General features: G+C 36.0%; 3 protein-coding genes across 4 annotated transcripts; all 3 read right to left on the reverse strand.

Moving 5' to 3' along the window:
• Nucleotides 1-1,311: 1,311 nt before the first annotated feature.
• On the reverse strand, nucleotides 1,312-7,988 carry ndfip1l (Nedd4 family interacting protein 1, like). Of its 2 annotated transcripts, XM_087807603.1 has the most exons (8): nucleotides 7,813-7,988; nucleotides 7,203-7,290; nucleotides 5,907-6,037; nucleotides 5,678-5,740; nucleotides 5,351-5,438; nucleotides 4,139-4,263; nucleotides 4,007-4,073; nucleotides 1,312-1,960 (listed from the first exon to the last, which is right to left on the reverse strand). In XM_087807603.1, the coding sequence occupies exons 1-8, from the start codon at nucleotides 7,840-7,842 to the stop codon at nucleotides 1,857-1,859; spliced, it is 696 nt and encodes a 231-aa protein (XP_087663729.1). In that variant the 5' UTR covers nucleotides 7,843-7,988; the 3' UTR covers nucleotides 1,312-1,856. The 2 variants fall into 2 exon arrangements, with proteins under 2 accessions (XP_087663729.1, XP_087663730.1); XM_087807604.1 differs by lacking the exon at nucleotides 5,678-5,740 and having other exon boundaries at nucleotides 7,813-7,986.
• Nucleotides 7,989-8,641: 653 nt separating this feature from the next.
• On the reverse strand, nucleotides 8,642-13,559 carry endou2 (endonuclease, polyU-specific 2). The gene is made up of 6 exons (XM_087807521.1): nucleotides 13,086-13,559; nucleotides 12,081-12,186; nucleotides 10,534-10,655; nucleotides 10,294-10,406; nucleotides 10,073-10,226; nucleotides 8,642-8,912 (listed from the first exon to the last, which is right to left on the reverse strand). The coding sequence occupies exons 1-6, from the start codon at nucleotides 13,182-13,184 to the stop codon at nucleotides 8,667-8,669; spliced, it is 840 nt and encodes a 279-aa protein (XP_087663647.1). The 5' UTR covers nucleotides 13,185-13,559; the 3' UTR covers nucleotides 8,642-8,666.
• A 68-nt stretch (nucleotides 13,560-13,627) lies between these two features.
• rnf14 (ring finger protein 14) lies at nucleotides 13,628-19,469 on the reverse strand. The gene is made up of 9 exons (XM_087807520.1): nucleotides 19,419-19,469; nucleotides 18,448-18,603; nucleotides 17,484-17,614; nucleotides 17,230-17,404; nucleotides 16,830-17,170; nucleotides 16,538-16,766; nucleotides 15,202-15,374; nucleotides 14,981-15,111; nucleotides 13,628-14,893 (listed from the first exon to the last, which is right to left on the reverse strand). Exons 2-9 carry the CDS (start codon nucleotides 18,593-18,595, stop codon nucleotides 14,833-14,835), a joined length of 1,389 nt encoding a protein of 462 aa, XP_087663646.1. The 5' UTR covers nucleotides 18,596-18,603; nucleotides 19,419-19,469; the 3' UTR covers nucleotides 13,628-14,832.
• Nucleotides 19,470-19,472: the final 3 nt, after the last annotated feature.

A 19,472-nucleotide genomic window follows, 5' to 3' on the forward strand; every position in this document is an offset into this window, starting at 1 on the left:
ACATTAACAATCACAATGAGAATTGAGGATAAAGAACATTGTTTGTGTATTTTTAAAGAGTTTCTCCTATTTTTTTTGCACCTGCACGACAAAAACAGGTAGTCATAATGTTCTGGCCATTAGAGCGGAACACTTATGATTTATAGAAAAAGTAAAAGAAACAGCTCCGGCCTCGTCTACTTGGGGGTCCTGTTATTCTAATAAAGCTCTGCTCAACAGTACACGGCAGTAAAAGTTTCCAATGAAACCGAGGACTGTTCCAAGTGTGACGCGTCTCCCAGGTGGGGTGTCTTTCACTTCCTGTTCCACTTCTGACATGTATAATTAGCCAGAGGTCGTAAATCAGGCGCGCACGCGTCTCCTGCGGTAAAGCTAAAGTGAGCAGCACTTACATTCGGGTCAGGTTTTCTACTTCCTGTCGCACACAGATGGTCCTGTTGTCGCGTCAGATTGATGAAGACGAAAACAAAGAACAATGATCTGCACTTTCATACTTTTAATTCTCTTCTAATAGACTTTTTATTCAGTTTAAACCGACGCTGGGTCAGAATTAACCCTTGTGTTGTCTCTGGGTCAAGCCTTCTGGGCACTGGGTCACCTTGACCCAATGATAACACAAGGGTTACGGATGTATAAGAAAAAAGAGATGAAAAACTTTAATATTTTGCTTCCAAAAATAGGTCATTACATTTAAAATTAGAGGTGGTAAAGGAGTAAATGATAACCATAAACTAGCAGTTAAATATATGAGAGAAGAAAATATGATTATATTTACTGTATTTAAACATTTATAGAAAGAAAAGAGATGTAATTCATTCAAGAAATGTGGGTAAAATTCAATAAATAACCATGTTGGAAATAATTTAAATAATATAAGAGGATATAACTAAAAACAACAAAGAATAAATAAGTATGTGTCTTTAAAATATATATATTTATGATTGAATAAAATCAATAAATATAATCAGAAGTACGACTAAGATGAATGTTTAAATAGGAAATTAAATATGTATTACGAAATCCGACTTAATAAAACATGTTGGAATATGGCAACAAATAAATAATATACTGGCGAAATAGGTAGTTTATTGTATATATATATATATATATATATAAACAAGGGGTAGAATGCATAATAAACGTACAATTAGGATTAAATAATAGATGCGTAGTAACAGAAAATAAATACATTTATAAATAGGTTTTACTGTATGAATGAATGTAGAAATCGAAAAATATTAATGTACAAGGAAAATAAACAAGAACATCATCACTTCAGATATATATATATATAAAAAACACATTTGACAATCGATTTTAATGATTTTTAATTTATTTTGCTTTCAACTTTCCATTTAACATCCAAAAGTTCACTGCGTCATATAAAACAAAGTCTGCTGATGTCATTGAAAACAACTGTATCCTGTGAAGACACGTCACGCAAACACAAATCATTAAAAACACGAGTTTAAACTGATCGTTAAACACTTTTAAATAATCAACTGATGCTCGAGTCCCCAATTTAACTGATTTTTAAAATATACATCATCTCATGCTCGATTCTAAAAAATGAAATGCAGAAATCGTCCCCTGAGCCGAAATATGCCCCCCCAACCCGAGGGCGACCCCTCTGTACAATGACGTCATCGGGCATGTCAAAGATATGGGCAACAGCGCCACCTGCTGGCCCGACAGCAGAGCGTTCGAAAATAAGGCATCGAGTCAAACGTCAACATCAAGTCACCGACAACAAGTTGAGAAAAGTTTCACACCTAGAAAGTGAAGCGACGGAGGAATAAAAAGCCAGGATGTGGACGGAGGGATGAGCGGAGGAGAGAGGAGGGAGGAGGGAGGGATCAGTAGATGAAGAGGACTCGTGTGCGGGGAAGTGTGGACAAGCTGTCGGCCATCTTGCGGACCCGGGCGTAGTTGATGAATCCTCGGAGGAAGAGCAGGACGCCTGGAGAGAGGGATGGACAGGAAGTTGGCTTTTTACTCAGATTAGTTATGTCTTTAATATTTTTGTGTTTTTATAGTTTAGATGGTTCATTTCTTTAATTTCATTTATTTAAATTACAAGTTATTATTAATAATAATCCATATATATATATTAATATATACTATTGTAAATATAGATTTGTTTTGTTTTGTTTTTTTATTGTACCATTGCTTTCTCTTAAACAACTATCAGTTAATAGCTGTTTATAGATGTTGTGTTAATTGTAGTTTTTACTAAATTAAATTTTAAATAAATAATTGATACAAAGATAAAATGTCACTGGTGTAAGGAAACAGGGGCATCATGTACTAAGAGGTCGTACGCACAAAAAACGCACACTTTTCCACGTCAAAGTTCATATGTGTCAATAATGAAAGGAGCGTAAAAAAGTTGGCCTCACTAGTCACGTTGAGATGTTCACGTTACATTAGCGATCAATATTGATCGTAAATGAACACACACAGTTTGTAGTTAAACGAGTGGATAATAAATTATTCACAAACGTATAAATATGTTCTCATTCACCAAACTGATGATCCGTATTTATTAAGAAAACATCGATCGTTTTATACTGAATATTTTAATCCACTATTCAGAAAAAACGAGAAAAAAATGATAAATATAAATAACAAACAAAATGATCAGCGTCTGATGCTTCAAGTCTTTCTCTACGAGAGTCACAGACGTTCTTGTGGAACAACATCACGTTTGATTAAGTGAAGCTGCAGAATGAAAGCAGCTAAAGTTTCCCTCAAGTGATCACGTGATCGAGCGATCTCTTTGTAAAACACTTGTATAAATACACTGTCACATGTAAACAAAACACTTTTATTTATTCTATTGTAATAAAAATATAAATATTCTGCGCCACATATGAAGCTATGACGATCAGATCATCTTCACAACATCATCACTACTCAATGCTTTTAGTTACTGATTTACACTTTTATTCTTGTTAAACTCCATTTTAAGACGTTTCAAATAAGCCCCTGATCTTCTCTGTAAATAAAGTATTTGCGTTAAAACTTTTTGTAAAATACAAACATTTATGCTCGTCTGCACTAATTTAAGTATGTGATCCATGACAGAAATGTTTAAATGAAGGAATATAAACTGATAATCCAGTTTATCTGGTCTGACTCTGGTGCATTTAAATATGTAAATGAGGGAGTGGAAAGGGACGAACAAGTCTGCGTTGATTGTGATGAACAAAGGAAAAGTGGTTTTATTTGAATCTGAATATTTTTGTACGTGCAACATTTTCTGGATTTGAGTGTACGACCGTTTTTAGTAGAAAACCCACGAACATCTTTGAACATGAGGCCCCTTTTTGTTTGTTTTTAATACTTTTGAAAATATTTGTTATCATTCTTTTAATTTGTACTACCACCACTAAAGAATCCTATGTTGTGTTTACAACATGAGTGAATGAGTTTCCGATTCTTAAAACTTTCAAGATTTAATGTTCAAACTAAATAGGAATTTAATTGATTTTTCTTCATTTATTTTATTTGTTTGAGTAGAATATTTTCTGAAATAATTAATTATTATTATTGTCTGTTTAATACATACTTTACAATAATACAATTTATTTTAGTGATGTAAATAAACATTTTATACAACGATAAAATGGTTTAAGCCAAAAAATGTTTAATACTTTGGAAAACATTTAATTTTTATTGTATTTGCTCAATAAATATACTTACTGTACAACCCAAAACATTCTCTTAACATTCTGAAGTCAACAAAAAAGATTAAATTATTTCTACTTGGTCTTATTTCTTGATACTTGATGACTTAATAATCAAACAAAATATGAATTTAATTTAACAACTTTTTGATTAGTTGTGTTCCAGAATTCTGTTGATAATATGAAAAATAATTAATGTTTATTATTATTGATTGTTTATTACATATATTAACATTACATTTTATGTTAATATTTATTATTATTACTGTAAATAAAGTTTGAGCACTCGCACGTGACTCATTCACGTCTGAACTCACCCAGCACCAGGAAGACCCACCAGAGCCAGTACTGTCCGTCAAAGTAACCCGGGAAGTAGGCGGAGAACTGAGGAGAAGCAGGTGGAGTTAGAATCCCACCTGTGCTCGCTGACATGACAGAAGCAGTCTTACCCTCACGATGAGAACCCACTTGATGAGCGACAGACCAAACCCTGAGATGGCTCCGTAGCGTCCGGCGGCCGAGGTGGTCAGACAGAAGGACAGGAAGAAGCCGATCCAGTTGAAGAGGAAAGCCACTGGACACACGAGAACACAAACGTCACCATCATCAAGCTCCTGTATTTTTACTACTATTTTATTTAAGGTTTTCTTGTACTTGTTTGAAGCAAATCTGGTCAATCTCAACGTATTAAACACACAAAATATATGAATAATTTCAATTTAATGATTTAAACTTGTATGTTCATGATGTATTTTTGTTATCATTTTTTAGAAAATATCTCAATTAAATTTGAACAGAAATAACTAAAACAAATTGATCACGAAACGTGTTTTTCTTTTAAGTTATATTTAAGTTTATTATTATATTTTCTTTAACTTTACTCAATAACAAATGTACTGTACAAACCAAAACAGGGTAACAGGGGAAACTTAACCCTTGTGTCATCTCTGGGTAAAATAATATTATTATATCAATAAAACAAATGTATTTTGATTCTTAATTATAGTTGAATTTTGAATTAAATTGGAAAATGAATAATAATACAAAGATAAAACAAATTCACTGGTTACTGGAACAGGTTTTCCTCTTTTTTTAAAGTTATTTTAATTTAAAAAAATGTAAGATATATTTTAAAGATTAAATGTGTGCAATAAATAAACATACTATACAATTAAAAATGAAAAAATATTATACAAACAAATTAATTGATTTTTAATTTAATTAAGTTAAAACAATTGTACGAAGATTTAACAGGTATATTGAGAATGTTTTTTAAAGAATATTTTATAATATATAATTAAATGAAATGTTGTACATATATTAATAAACCTGCTGTGCAGTAGAATGCAAAAACCCTCTCAAAGTGAAATAATATAAACCAAAGAGCAACAAAATTGCAAAACAATTAACAAAAAGATTTATTTTCACAGATATGTTTCATGTTTGCAATTTCAATTATCATATTAAGATAATTTCTAAGTGTTGCTTTAGACACTATTTTAATACTTTTTATTTTTTTTATTAATCGCTCCTCGATTCGAAGAAAAGACTGAAATACAGTTAAATCGATTTCTTATTACATTAATATTATATGATTTCAATGATTTAATTAAAGCCCAATGTTATGACTGTGTTGAAAAGGAGAAAGAAAAGATGCTGACTGAAGAACGTGAGCATGAAGATGCCGTCGTTTCCTATCCTCAGCTGGTCGGCGTCCTCGAAATCATCTCTGGCCACGAACTCTTCATCCTGAGGAGCAGACGGACCATGAGTCACTCTCGGGGGGTCACTGTGGAGGGATGTCTTTGAGACGGGGGGGGGAAGATGATCTACAGACAACATGACCACACAGACAGTCATGTCACATGACCACACCACCGGTCACCAGAGCAGGTCCAGGACACCTGGCGACGGCACAAACACGCACACGACTATGACACGCCAGGGGGGAAAACAGATCCAAACAGGCCCCGGTCTTCGCCGGTTACCTCCAGTGAACTGCGAATAACATCGTCAAAAGTTTCCAGACGCTCCCTGAGCGGAGGCTGCTGCTGCAGGAGCACCAGTGGGCAGAGAAGCACAACAGCAGCGGTCAGAGGGCGAGAGGGTCACGAGGATTGGAGGAGCAACAGCACCCTCTAGTGGCCACTTCTTCATCATCATTACGTGGGACCATTTCATTCAGATATTTTTATAGGCTTGTATGTAGAAACTTACTCGTGCAGTCACCAGAGGAACTGTGGTCTGAGCTTTGGTTCTTTCGGCTTCGTCGTACGACGGGAGCGTCGTCGCGACATTGTAGGACGGAGGCCTCGGGAAGGACCCGTTGTCCTTGTATTCAGAGTACGCTGGAACACGGAGAAACAACCATTTTAATAAACAATTTAAATCATCAAAAAGGTATTTTCATAACTCCAGTAAATATGTTTATATGTGCTGAACTTATGCCATATTTAAATAAAATATATATTTCAAATCTACGAACATCTTTGTACATGAGGCCCCTGTTTGTTTGTTTTTAATACTTTTGTAGATTGAACATTTAATTTGTACTACCACCACTAAAGAATTATATGTTGTGTTTACGACACTGGAAATAAAAGTTTCTGATTCTTAAAACTTTCAAGATTTAATGTTCAAACTAAATTGGAATTTAATTGATTTTTCTACATTTATTTTATTTGTTTGATTATACTATTTTCTTGATACATAGTTTAACATTACATTTTATGTTCATATTTATTATTATTACTGTAATAATAATAAAAGTTTGTTCTGCAGGATTTTACACCTTCACTGGGAGCCACATGCGGTGAGTGCTTAACTTATGCCCTATTTAAATAAAATATATATTTACAATAATAATTTAATGCAGCTATCATTTTCTTTTTCATTACCAAAAAACGTTGTATTTATTAAATATTCATACAGAATGTAACTGAAATACATTTTGGTGTTTTTTATTAATGTAAGAAGAGTTTAATAATGTATAACTTCAGTATTTTGACCATTTTAACTTCATTTCCACACTCTAAATATGTTAATAATATAAGCTCTTTTTATTTTGCGTCATAATAGATTTAGTAAACTTTGTGATTAGTCTTTAGACCTATTATCATTTAAATGTGATTACAGTTGTTAAAAGTATCTTATAAGGATCCAATTACAGCAATTTTACCTTCAGGTAAGCTTGCAAACAAGCAGGAACATTGAGTCAAATTAAATGATCGAATGGAATGAGGTCAACAGGTGTGTGTATAATAACATTTGAACGACTTTGTAGTCAGGTTTGGATTCCAGCAGTGAAATGAGGAATTATTTAACACACAAAAAACTTGTGTTTTCCAGCTGCATTTTGTCGTTTCCCATCTAAACAAAGGGCCAAATAATCATGATAAACTAAATAAAATAAATAACATTACAAATAATGTTGTAGCACACGTTTAACAATCCTACAGCCTTCAGGAAACGATGATTTAAAAATAAATGACACCATGAAAAGTTTAGTTTCACCTTCACCGTCAGGGGCGATGCTGCTGTAAGGGGGCGGGGCTTCCGCCGCTACCTGGGGTCTCTCTTCCGGGTCGTCCTCGTCAGGAAGCTTCCAAAACAAACGTATTTTTTAAATGAATTAAAAAATATTTTTATTAATTAAAACGCTGTCGACACATTATTTAATGGTAAACCAAACAGTTTAATATTGTTTTTATAATTTTTAATAATAAATTCTTTATTTTGTTGAAGCTAACACGCCCACTGCAGTCAGTGCTGCACATCCAGCATGTGGTCAGGCTGGTTAGACGGTCTAACGTTACAGTCACCTGAAAGTCATGTCCTAGAAAAAAAAAACCTGATGTGTCTGACCCTAAAAAAGACCTTAAATATCGAGGAATTTATTTTAAAAAAACGACAGAATCCATGTGATCTCCTCACGCCAACTGATGTTTCCTGTCTGTCAAGATCACTGACGTTACAGAATGACATCATTTTGATTTAATTTATTCGTCGGATAAAGAAAAATGTTTGTCAATATTGACTTGGATTCGATCGATGATTAACTCGCCAGGTTATTTATTAAAACACTGTTTGCTTCGTCCATGATGGGTTTTTTTTCTCGTTTTACCTGCTGGTATCTGCTGTTCGGCGACGCCATCCCGACGAAATCCAGCAACGATTTCCCACCAGAGAGAAGCAGGAGGATGACAAGATCTGGACCTGAATTATATAAGCGTTCAAGAGTTCACTGGATCCTGGTCACTATGAAAACCCTGCTGCTGCTCCGACACGACGGCAAGCTAGTGGACGAGCGGTCGAGGTAATCGGTGTGACTTCCGGTTGCCTTTTAAAGAAATAAAAGTATGCATTACATGTTCACATCGTTAGGAATAAGATATTGAGAATTAATTTACTGTGAACGGGTGAAAAATCATATTCATAATGGATGAATTTATTTACATAGTTCGGGTAGCTGATTTGCAGTGAATTTGATAACCGGAAATAGTTTTTGTATTGAAATTAAAGGGTTAACGTCCGGTGTGTTTTTGCTAGCTTGACGCTGCTTTTGTTCGCCAGTCGATTGACGTCATGGGAACAACAAACACTCTGCTGCCCCGCGTGGACAAAAAGTTAAGTACAGCTATTACAAAACGTAAATCTCAAATAGTAAGAAAAAATAAACTATTTTTTATCAGCAATTATCTATTTTTTATTTATTTTTTATTTCTGGTTTGTGTTGAGGGAAGTTCCTCTCATGCTTCTCCTCCGACTCGCTCTACAAAATCACCACATCATCAGCAAACATCATGCTCCACGTTTGACCAAATTATTTAGTAACACTCATATACTTGTTTATAATATTTGTCTGATGTTCAGTCGGGTTAATGAAATAAAACAAACAGAGTCAGTGAAATCTTTTATTGAATGGTGATATAAAATAGAAAGACAAGGTTTTTGAGAGGTTCCGCCCCAAGACATGAGCTACTGGTACTTGAGCAGCACGGGGTACGTGGTTCCGATGTGCTTCTGGTTGTAATGGTGGCAGACGATCTCCACGTCGTAGAGGCCGAACTGGACCTTGACGCGCTCGTTGGGCGAGGACAGGAAGCAGAGCGTGTAGAGGGCGAACTCGAACTCGGGGCTGACGCCGATGAAGATGCTGCCCTTCGGCTTGATCCCGTTCTTCCAGCTGAACTGGAGAGCCAGGATGTGCTTGTCGGCGTCAGGCTGAGAGTGGAGATGGTTCTGGATTATTTACGCGGAAAGAGGAAACTGGAAATATATTCTACTGAGAGTATACTCTCTGAGAGTCAGATATTTTTCACATTTTAAGACGTTTCTATTTGTTCAGGCTTTTCCTTGATTTTCTGGAACTCCTGTTGTGTTATCAGTTTTATCTTGACCTTTAAAGTATATACTTTATTGAATATTGTTTTGATTGTTTAAGCGCTTTGTGACCCTGGTCTGGAAAAGCGCTATATAAATAAAAATTACTTACTTACATGCATGTATATTAAAATGGATTTAAAAATGCACGACTTATTGAAATGCGTGAATATAGAGTGAATGAATAAAACAAAACATAATATTCAATTCAGAGTGCGATTACTTTAAATCACATAAAAGTAATGTGAGCCGTATATTTAACAAAAAAGGGATCGGAAAATGTTGTACTTATAGTAATAAGTAATATTTATTTTTAAATTGAAATTTAGTTTCTAATAAGGAAGGAATACAGATCATCATATCCTAAGATTTCTAAAATATAATGACAAAGAAATGGCCAAAATTCACACTGAAAACAAACAAAAATCCATAATACATAAAAGAACAAAAACACTTCTAGATCTAGATACATATAATAAAACACATTATTATTATATTATATTATTATTTTTTTAATGATTCATTGTTGCTTTAATAAACGACTGGAAGCAATTTGAATCATTGAAATAAGATTATTGCGACACCCCTGTCATGTTTATGTTCTTGTGTTACCAGTTTACTACAACCTTACACGTGTATTTGTAAGTAAGTAAGTAGGTAATTTTTATTTATATAGCGCTTTTCTAGACCAGGGTCACAAAGCCCTTAGACAATCAAAACAATATTCAATAAAGTATATATTTTAAAGCTCAAGATAAAACTGATAACACAACAGGAGTTCCAGAAAATCAAGGAAAATTGTGCAGATTATATCAAAGTTGTATATATTTAACAAACTTGTAGGAGAGAAAAAAAGGTCTATGTTGGTCATGAAGTTTTTCACGGAGGTTTAAATTCATGTTGGGTGACTGTGTGGCTCAATTTGCGGTCAGAGGGAGAGAAAGAACATGACAGGATCATGTATAATCAACATGTTTAGTTCTTTGACCCGTGAGTCGTACCTGCGGCGAGTTCGCAGTGACGCTGTATCCTTTGTAATCGATGTGTCCAAGCTTCTCCTGCAAGTAGAGCTGGATCCAGTTGTGAAAGCCGATGACCGTCCGACCGCCTCTGGTCTCGCCGACGAACACGTGCTCGAAACCCGACGAGTCCGGCCTGCGCGACACCACACACACAAACCCGTTAACCAGACGCTCAGGTGTGACCTCTGGAAGCACCGAACCTGCTGGAGCCCCTCCTGGCGTACAGCTCGAACCAGATGGTGTACAGCTGCGCCTTGAACCCTCTCTCGTCTGGAGGAGAAAGATTCTTCTTTACCAAGTATTTATGAGCAATCTAGGGGGAAAAAAAAATAACCACAAAATCAAACCACAGATACTCTCTGGTATATTTTGCATTCAAGAAAAGACAATTATCCGGTGGGATTTTGAACCATTTCAATATGTTTTGCTGCTGGTATTACCTTCATAGTCGTGGACTGAATGATTGAATCCAGAAACTTGTGGTTCTCGGCCTCCTCCTCCGCCGTCACTATTTCAGGTTCTCCGGTGTCGCTCACATAGTTGTCCAGCAGGGAGATGAACGCTGCAGGAACACACACTCATGAATAAGAAATGGGATGCATAAGGAACAGGAAGTGAGGATTTGTGCACTAAAACTTTAATGTTTAGGTGACGGAAAGAAACTCTTGATATTATTGTCTGTTTAATATACTGCAGCACTTTATTAAGGGCTTTATCTCACTAAAGTACTGTTTTAAACATCTTAAGACTTTCTTCTTTGTGCAGGCTTTTCCCTGATTTTCTGGGACTCCTGTGTCCTTCTCTGTGTTATCTTGATCTTTTTAGTAAATATCTTTTGTAGTATTATTTTTTCATCATTACCCTGGTCTAGAAAAGCGCTCTATAAATATAAATTACTTACTTACTTAATTATAAACCAACAAAGGGTGTATCTTATCTTCAGCTAGCGAAGAGTAACCATGAACTAGCTTTGATTAGCAAGCTAAGCTAACGTTTGATAGCTTACTCAAATACTGGTTTTATAACACCTAAATGGCAATTAGTTTGATTTTCTTTTACTAACAGTAAAGCTTGTGTCATAAATAAAGAATAAATATATTTGTTTTGTATTAAACCCAGAGATATCCTATGAGGCAAAAATAGCCAGGTTTGCATGTAGCTACATGCTTGTGAATCCATATAGAATAGAATACATACAGAATATAAAACATAAAACTCACTTTTAGAGATTCATACAACAGCTATTTACAATTAACCAATGTGCAATTTATTTTTGCCATTTATATATTTATAATTGTAAAATATACTCTATAACATTGGTTGCCTTTTTTAGGGGCGACTTTTGATACAGTGACTGTTGTGAGGGGACATCAAGCATAAAATAAAGGAGAAAAAAGAATTAATAAAAAAACATATCCAATTAAAACAAAACAAAAACCTTTTAAATATTCACTGAAATCTTCCCCACACCAATAAATACTCAAAGTAAACCTATATTTATATTAAGACTTAACCTAGTAATGAATAATAAACATAAACATGATGAAAAATTGTTTCAACATGATCTCTCCGATTTTGAGTCAATTTAATTACTTTTAATTTATTTATTTCACTTGAATAAAGTGAATTTAATTGAAGACGGATGACATTTTAGTAAATCAGTTATATTTTCTCCAACTATTCTTCATTGTTTACGTCGACAAATTCTCCCTGGTCAAGTACCACTAACCTGGCTATGACCTCTGACCTCCCAATAGCAAATACCTCTCACAGCTCTGCGAGGTGTTGCTTCTCACAGGAGTGTGTGTGTCAGCGGTTAAAAGTACAGACGTGTGTGTGTAGAGGAGGAAAGATAACCAGCAGCACACTGACCTCTGCTCATGTGACCATTACGCAACTGTCCGCTCATAAGCAGATTACAGGCGGACGAGAAAGGCTTTTCTCTGAAACCAGGTGACGAGGAGGCGGCGAGCGAATCAGAACTCACCCAGAAATGTCTCCTTTTTGAAAATGTTTTCATCAACAAACGTGAAGAGAGGATATCCCGCTGCGTCATTGTCATCGTGGACGGCCATGTTCTGTCCAGCTTTGCCCTGCAGAAGATTAGATTTAGGATTTGGTTCACAATTGTTATTTATATTCTGCCTATTTATATTCAAAGATTATTTTTTTTTCTGAATGTTCTACTTCACTCTTTATTTGGTAACCATAAAAAAGATTCCACTTCCTGCTATATTTTACAAAACTAATACCTTTGTGTCAGGTGTATTTCACAAGCCTTAAAAAGGTCAAAGGTAAATTGTCACAATGTTTTGAAAGGGATCAAAAAATTTTAACGTCAAGTTAAGGGAGAAAAAAAAGCATGTTTTCATGTTATCAGGAATATTAATGTACACATTTAAGTCCATTTTAAGAAAACATAGACAATTCTACATGATAGGTAAGCATTAGCACAGAATATGATCATAATTCATATATTTATTTAACTATATGCCTTTGATATTGTTACAAGAATTAATATTTAAAAAAAAGAATATATATTTACTGTATATATATGATCATTTCTTGAAATTTTATTTTAGTCATTAATATAGCTCCATGTAATGTTAACATATTCTGGCTATTTCAAGACACGGTCTTCAGAAAGGAGGAGCCAAGGTCTCAAGCAGGAAATGTCCGACAAACTTTTGTAGTGACATAAGGTCAGTTTAGCCACAATTATAAGCACATTTGATAATAAAATAAATTAATATATAATATTCTTATATATATATTCTTAAGGTAATGGATGTTAAAATCTGCTAGCTTAGCAAGCGCTACAATGTCTTCATTGGAAATTATCTATATCTCCAGTTAAAATATAATGGTTTAATCTCTAACATGTATGCCTAAATCATTATATTATATAATTATATAATGTAAATGATCTAAAAGAAATGTATAAATAGCACCAGTCTCGCCAAACCCATCCCACAGCGTCATGTGTGTCGACCTGCAGGGAGATGCTGTAGTCCACTCCAGGCTTGAGTCTGTTGACGTCGTTGTCCCACAGCTCCTGCACCATGGAGGACAGCTCTCTCTCACTCTCCATCGTGGTCCGGCAGGAGGTGGTCTTGATCTTCTGAGAAACAATTCCAAGATCCTTTGTTCTTCCCCCTTCAAAGTGTGAACGTTAACTTCTCAATCGAATGAAGATTTTCCTCCCAACGATCTTCAACCTGTTGGTCGCTAGCAAGACCCGCAGTGTCTTCTGGGCATTATGGGAGTCCGGTCGTGTGTTTGTGTGGACAGGGTGGCAAGAATGGGTTCAGGAGAGAGGGGCCATTTTAAAGGGTTATCCATCGTCAGCAACTCTGGCCAAAGAGGCGAGACAATGTCATCAAGCTCTTCTAAAAACAGAAGCTCTTTGTTCCTTTAGCGGCTCATTGTCGGGAGCTGTCGGGGCTCAACCTCTGGACCGCGGGGTTAGCGTGGATCAGGTGACAGATGTTTGGGGAATAGCTACAAGGAAGTTGATATCACACACACACGGTAAAAGGTTTACGTTTTTATATACAAACTACAGTTGTGAGAAAATATTGATACATCATATTTTCTTCACGACACTGTATGAATATTCCACAGCTATGTATCTTTTTGTTTTACTTTCAAATATTATTCATTGTAATATAATTTTATTTTTATCATAGTTCTTGTATAGTGTATATTTCAATAACTTGTGTAAATTATTTTTTTTTTCTTTTTTTAAATAACTTGCAAATATTCAGTTTGTTCTTTTTAGTGTTGCAATAAAACCTCCGGCTGCTAGATGGCAGCAGTCACAACGAGCTCCGCAGCTAAAGGAACAATGAAAAGAGAGGATACAGTCGACTCAAGCAGCTTCCGGATTATTTTGGTTTCAAATGAGAAAAGTTAGGACTTTGTAAATTCTGCTACAAAAAAGGGGAGTAAGTACTTGGACAATACTACAAATATGTCCTCGTTCCTACAGTATCACAATATTTCATATGATTGACATTGTACCAGGATACGTATAGTATCGCAAGATTCTTGTTAATTCTTGTTATACACGTTACAAATTAACTCCACTGGTTCCATGACGGAGCAAACGACCTACAGTATATTCACCCAGACATGGTTCAGATCTTCAGTCAATACCTGCACCTGGAGCTCATTTCACATGACGTTTTTCGGCATTAAATTAAAACAAAGTAACGAAAAAGATTTTGCCATTTGAATAACTGACCTAAGTGGTTTAAAAGTGAAATTTAGAAAAAAAAAATTGTGATCAAAGCCACATTAATGTTGATGTATTTTAGTGAGTTGATTGTATGCTGCGTTTAAATTAAGTAAAGGTTTCCCTTTGTTATCAAGTTGTGTTTATATATACCTCCCTGAAGAGTCGTCCTCATCAATTCTCATCCTTCAGTGATATGAAAAACAAATTTGCTTAAGATATTGAACAAACAATATATTTGTTTAAATAACTAATACATCCATTCATATCATTGTCCTCCACCTGTTCAAGGTACATGGTCGTCAGACAGTCCACTGGTCTGCCAAAATAAACATTATTCAACTGTAGAAAGAGCGAGGGGGGAAAAGCCCAAATAGAGTAACATGATCTCTATCCGAAGCGTAAACCAACCCATGAACACTTTGGCAGGGTGTCAGGCATAGCAGGTGTCACAGGGTTCGTGAGGTAAAGTTCGTTCACGTGGAGCTCCAGCAGCGAGTCTTTAGTCTTCTTCGTCGCTCCACATGGCCTCGTCCTCATCCAGGTCCACGCCGTGGAAGAGTCTGCCGGGAGGGTGGATCAAAAGTACAGAGTCAGGAGTGAGATTTAAAGATCGGGGCGATGACCGGGAAGAGGAAATGACGACGTACTGGTTGAAGCATTTCGAGCGAGTGTCGTTGAAGTGAGTGTAGGGGTTGACCCGGCTGAGGGGGACCATGCACAGCCAGCAGAAGTATTGATGACACGAGCTGCAGGTCATCTTGTTGCAGCCGTCCACTTTCTTTGACCCCAAATAATAACAATCACAGTCATCTTGAACAACTTATGAACGACCTGTAGTGCTGATTGTTAACCAGTAGGAGGCGCTCACCTGGATATTGGTGCTGCAGCGTGGACATTCTTTACTGTTCTCGTCCAGCCACTCTCTGCTGGACGACTCTTCCACCGCCTTCTGGATCATTCTCTTCCCAAAACGTTTTTCCATGAAACTTTTCTCCATCTCTGTGGCCGACAGGTACTCGTCTTTGAGGTTGGAGAGTTGTTCTGCGACACCGATGGGAATGAACGTCAAGTAAGTCATTATTGCTTTACAAATTAACAATGAATTTATCTTTTTATATTCATTTATTTGAATGGTTTAAAATGTCTTATTTTCTCTCATTTTTTAAATCAACCAATGCAAGTCAAAATTGACACCGTTCCATTTTTGGTGTGAATTATATTTATTATCTCTTCTCCTATTTAACTTTTTCAGTTTCTCCATTTTGTTTTTGAAGGATGCATATTTTAAATCATTTAACAAGTTGTGTAAAAAATCTATTAATTGGAAAGAAAAAACCGGACACAAGCTGGACTTTTAATTTGATACCTATTATTATTATTATTATTATTATGTTTTCTTCTGTGAAAATGTTTCTATATATTGCAAATATTAAATGAATCAACCAAAGTTATAATTTAAATAGATATGGAAGTATATCAGTGCAATGAAAAAGATTAATGCATATTGAATTTAACATTTTATGTGTTTTTATTTTTATTTTAAAGCATTGAATTGTTGATTTTTTGGAATTCAATATTTAAACACTGAAAGTTCGAATTTTTTTTGTTGAATAATTGAATTTAACAATTTCAATATTAAATTTTTTTTTTTATGATTGAATTTTAAAATTCGTACACTTTCAAAATAATTTTTCAATAAACAAAAGGTTGGACCTATTATAACGAAATTGTTAAATTGAATTTAAATGATTATAAATTTAAACTTTGAATCTAGAAAATGTATTTTTGAATTATTGAAAATATAATACAAAACTGGGTAATAGAGTTAAATATTTTTTGATAATATTTCTTTTTTTTAATCCACCTTTTAATATACATGGTATTGGATTAAACTATTAAAAAATATATATCAATATATCAATAAAAAAAACATTCAACATTTGATTTATTCTGAAGGCACCAACATACTTCCATACTCACATGCATGACTTTATTGATATTTATTCTGCCACTTTATCAAAGACTAGTTTCAGGTTTAAGCAGTCTTTTACTATGAAACTTCAAATTCCTGTTACAGTGTTAATGCAGCAAATTGATCAAATTAAACATTTTATTCCTACTAAAAAGCCACTCAACGTTTTGAAGAACATCTACCCCACCTTGAGTAGTCTTCGCTGGCCTACAGAGAGACGGGGTGACGTTACCTGCTGAAGCTTTGCAGTGCGACATGCCGTGATAGCCCATCTTGCAGATGGTGCAGAAAGCGTAGCGACAGGCCGAGCAGATGCCCATGGTGGTCTCGGGCTCCAGCATGACGGCGGTGGCACAGGACTGACGTGGGCAGTAGACCACATCCGGCATCAGGTCCAGAGTCGACTGCAGCAGCAGACGATCGTAGCGGGCGAACAGCTCCTCGCCCACCAGATGCTTCACCTGAACAAGAAAGACCTGATTGAAGCTCATGGAAATGGGTGAAAGTAGGACTTTTAGCCGGACCTGCAGGGGCGTGGCCGAGGAGGTACACTTTGGCTCTGGGCAATTAAGGCACTGGACGTTGCCGTCATTGATCTGGACCTGAAAGTACTCGCCCAGGCAGGCCTTGCAGAAGACGTGCTGGCACTCCTGGAAGCAGAGGCAGTCGCTCCCCTGCTTGTCCGAAAAGCAGATCGCGCAGCAGAACCCCTTGAGGTCGAACGCTCGCTGCCGCTGGGCCTCGTCATAGTCCAAGAGCTGAGGTAGGGGGTCAGCGCGGGGGTCCAGCAGCAGCACGGCCCGAGGGTCCGGTTTAGACTCCTTCTGTGCTTCCGGTCTAATCTCTTCAGCGTTTTCGCTCACAGCTGAGAACACAGAAGTGACGGTGAAGTCGAGACAAACACGACTGAAGAATCAAATTCACCTTCAGATCTCTTGCGTTCGTTTCCTCGACCGGCACTTCTGATGACTTCCAGAGGGGACTGGATCCCCAGGAAGTCCAGGGTGTCCTCTTTAAGGAACTGGATCCAGGTGAAGATGACGACGCTGCCTTGGTTTTCCTCCCAAAGCTGGTCCAGGCGTCTGCACAGAGAGCTCATCTGAAGCGGTGACGGAGGAGAAGAGGCAAACGTTGGCTGCACGTCTCAAACAGAACGAAGACAGGTTAAAACAACACACCTGTGCCCTCGTCATCCATTTGGAGCTGAGGGTGAAGACCGGCGGAGACGAGGTCGGATAGTCGGCAGGAAGCTCAAAGTTGAGGACCAGTGGAGGAAGGAAGTGGATATTGTACTCCAACGGTCTCTCGCCTGACAAACACAAAACAATTAGCAGTTATATGTAGGGGCGTAAGAAAATATGAATACTTAAATATTGCAATTTTCTCTCAATATTGGTTAGATATTTAACAACACAGAATTGATTAAAATAAATACAAATGTTATCATAGTTAATTTATGTTTTTTATTTCAATAATGTGTGTTTTTCTACAATTTAATTGTTAATTACATCTTCATTTTTATGTTGCAATAAAAACCTCTGCTTGATGGCAGCAATCATTACATTCTCCGCAGCTAAAGACTGAGGACAAGAGGATATGGTCGACTCTTATATATTTTTTATTTATATGTGTTTCTGTTAATTGTTAATTGAGTAGAAAATATTTTCTGAGGTATCAGCTTTATTTAAAAAAAAATTCTGTATTGTGTTATTTGACATTGTCGAGTACTTTTGGTGACGCAGAATTTACAAACCACATAAAGTCAAAACCGTTTTAATTTGTTTTGAAATCAAAATATGCCCAAATATTCGCTTTTTTGGGGAATTGACTGTATCCTCTCGTTCTCAGTCATCGCCAGGATTTGCCATATCAATATTATTTTAGCAGCGGAGGACATGACGCCTGTCGGTGACCGAGGGTTGACCAAAAATTTACCATAAATATGTTCTTGTTAATTGTAAATAAAAGAAACAATTTATAACAATAGTAGAAAAACAAAATATGATTTGAAAGCCAGAGAAAAATAAATTATATACCGTATATATATATATTGATATAGACCAAACAATTTTTTTTCAATTGAACACAGCAGTGAACATCATCTATAGTCCATGACTCTTTTGGTTTTGAAGACGAACTTACCTTTAACCACCAATCTGAAATCCGGCGGAAGCTCCAGGCAGACGTGGAACTCTCCACCCTGCGCGGTGTCAGCCCGGTGGAAATCTTCATCGTAGATGCTTGCTAGTGCAAGCATCTCATCGTCCTGGGCTTCTCTGTCCTCAGACATTTACATTCCTGAACACATTGAAAACAACATTGATTTGGAACCTTTTCTGGTCAGCGGGTCTACAGACAAAGATGGTCTTTTTAAGCTCAAAGTCCACATTCCTTTAATTATTATTACGGTTGTGTCTTAAGGTCTATTCAATCAATATCAAATCATTTGAAAAAAATGATGTAATTCAAACTGTGCTATGACGGCTTGTACCAAAGTTTCCACCTTTTTATTGACTTTCTTCAAATTACAAACAAATCTATATGCATTAGAAGTATTGATATATATATATATGGGGTGGGTTTAGAATAGTATTTGTTTGTCATAATTTACTTGGTTAATGATCTATATATTTTCATCATTTATTATTATTATGTATATGAAATGACAACGTGTTAAAGAAATGCACACCCGAGATCCGTGTCATTTGGTTTCCCATCGGGCTGTGATGTTTTCTTTGTAAAGACAGGATAAAATAACAAAACAAACAGGTGTCGTCAAGTTACGTCAGCTTCCGCATGAAACACAAAAAAGTTAGCATGTTAGCTCTGGAAATGTCGCAACTTCTCTTCAAATACGATCTTATATCCTCAAAAAATGGTGAATTAAATGACGCTAACATTGTTAACGCAGTCGTTATTTTAGCTTGAAGTATTAATAGTTTATTTTGAGAAAGCCGATTCCAAAAGCTAGCTAGTGTTACTATGGCTACACGGGGAGTTCGGCCTGCTTTATATACCAACACACGTGAATAAGTGATTAACAGCGATGACGACACGCGTTTATTTAAATCAGAATGACGTAATAGGAGTAAATAAAAGCAACGTTTTCTTACCTTGTCCTTTCCAGACTCTAAGCAACTTCTGCCTTTACTCCTTCATGACTTGTT

Source organism: Callionymus lyra, chromosome 14 (assembly GCF_982586985.1).
Source record: "Callionymus lyra chromosome 14, fCalLyr1.hap1.1, whole genome shotgun sequence".
Lineage (NCBI taxonomy): Eukaryota > Metazoa > Chordata > Actinopteri > Syngnathiformes > Callionymidae > Callionymus > Callionymus lyra.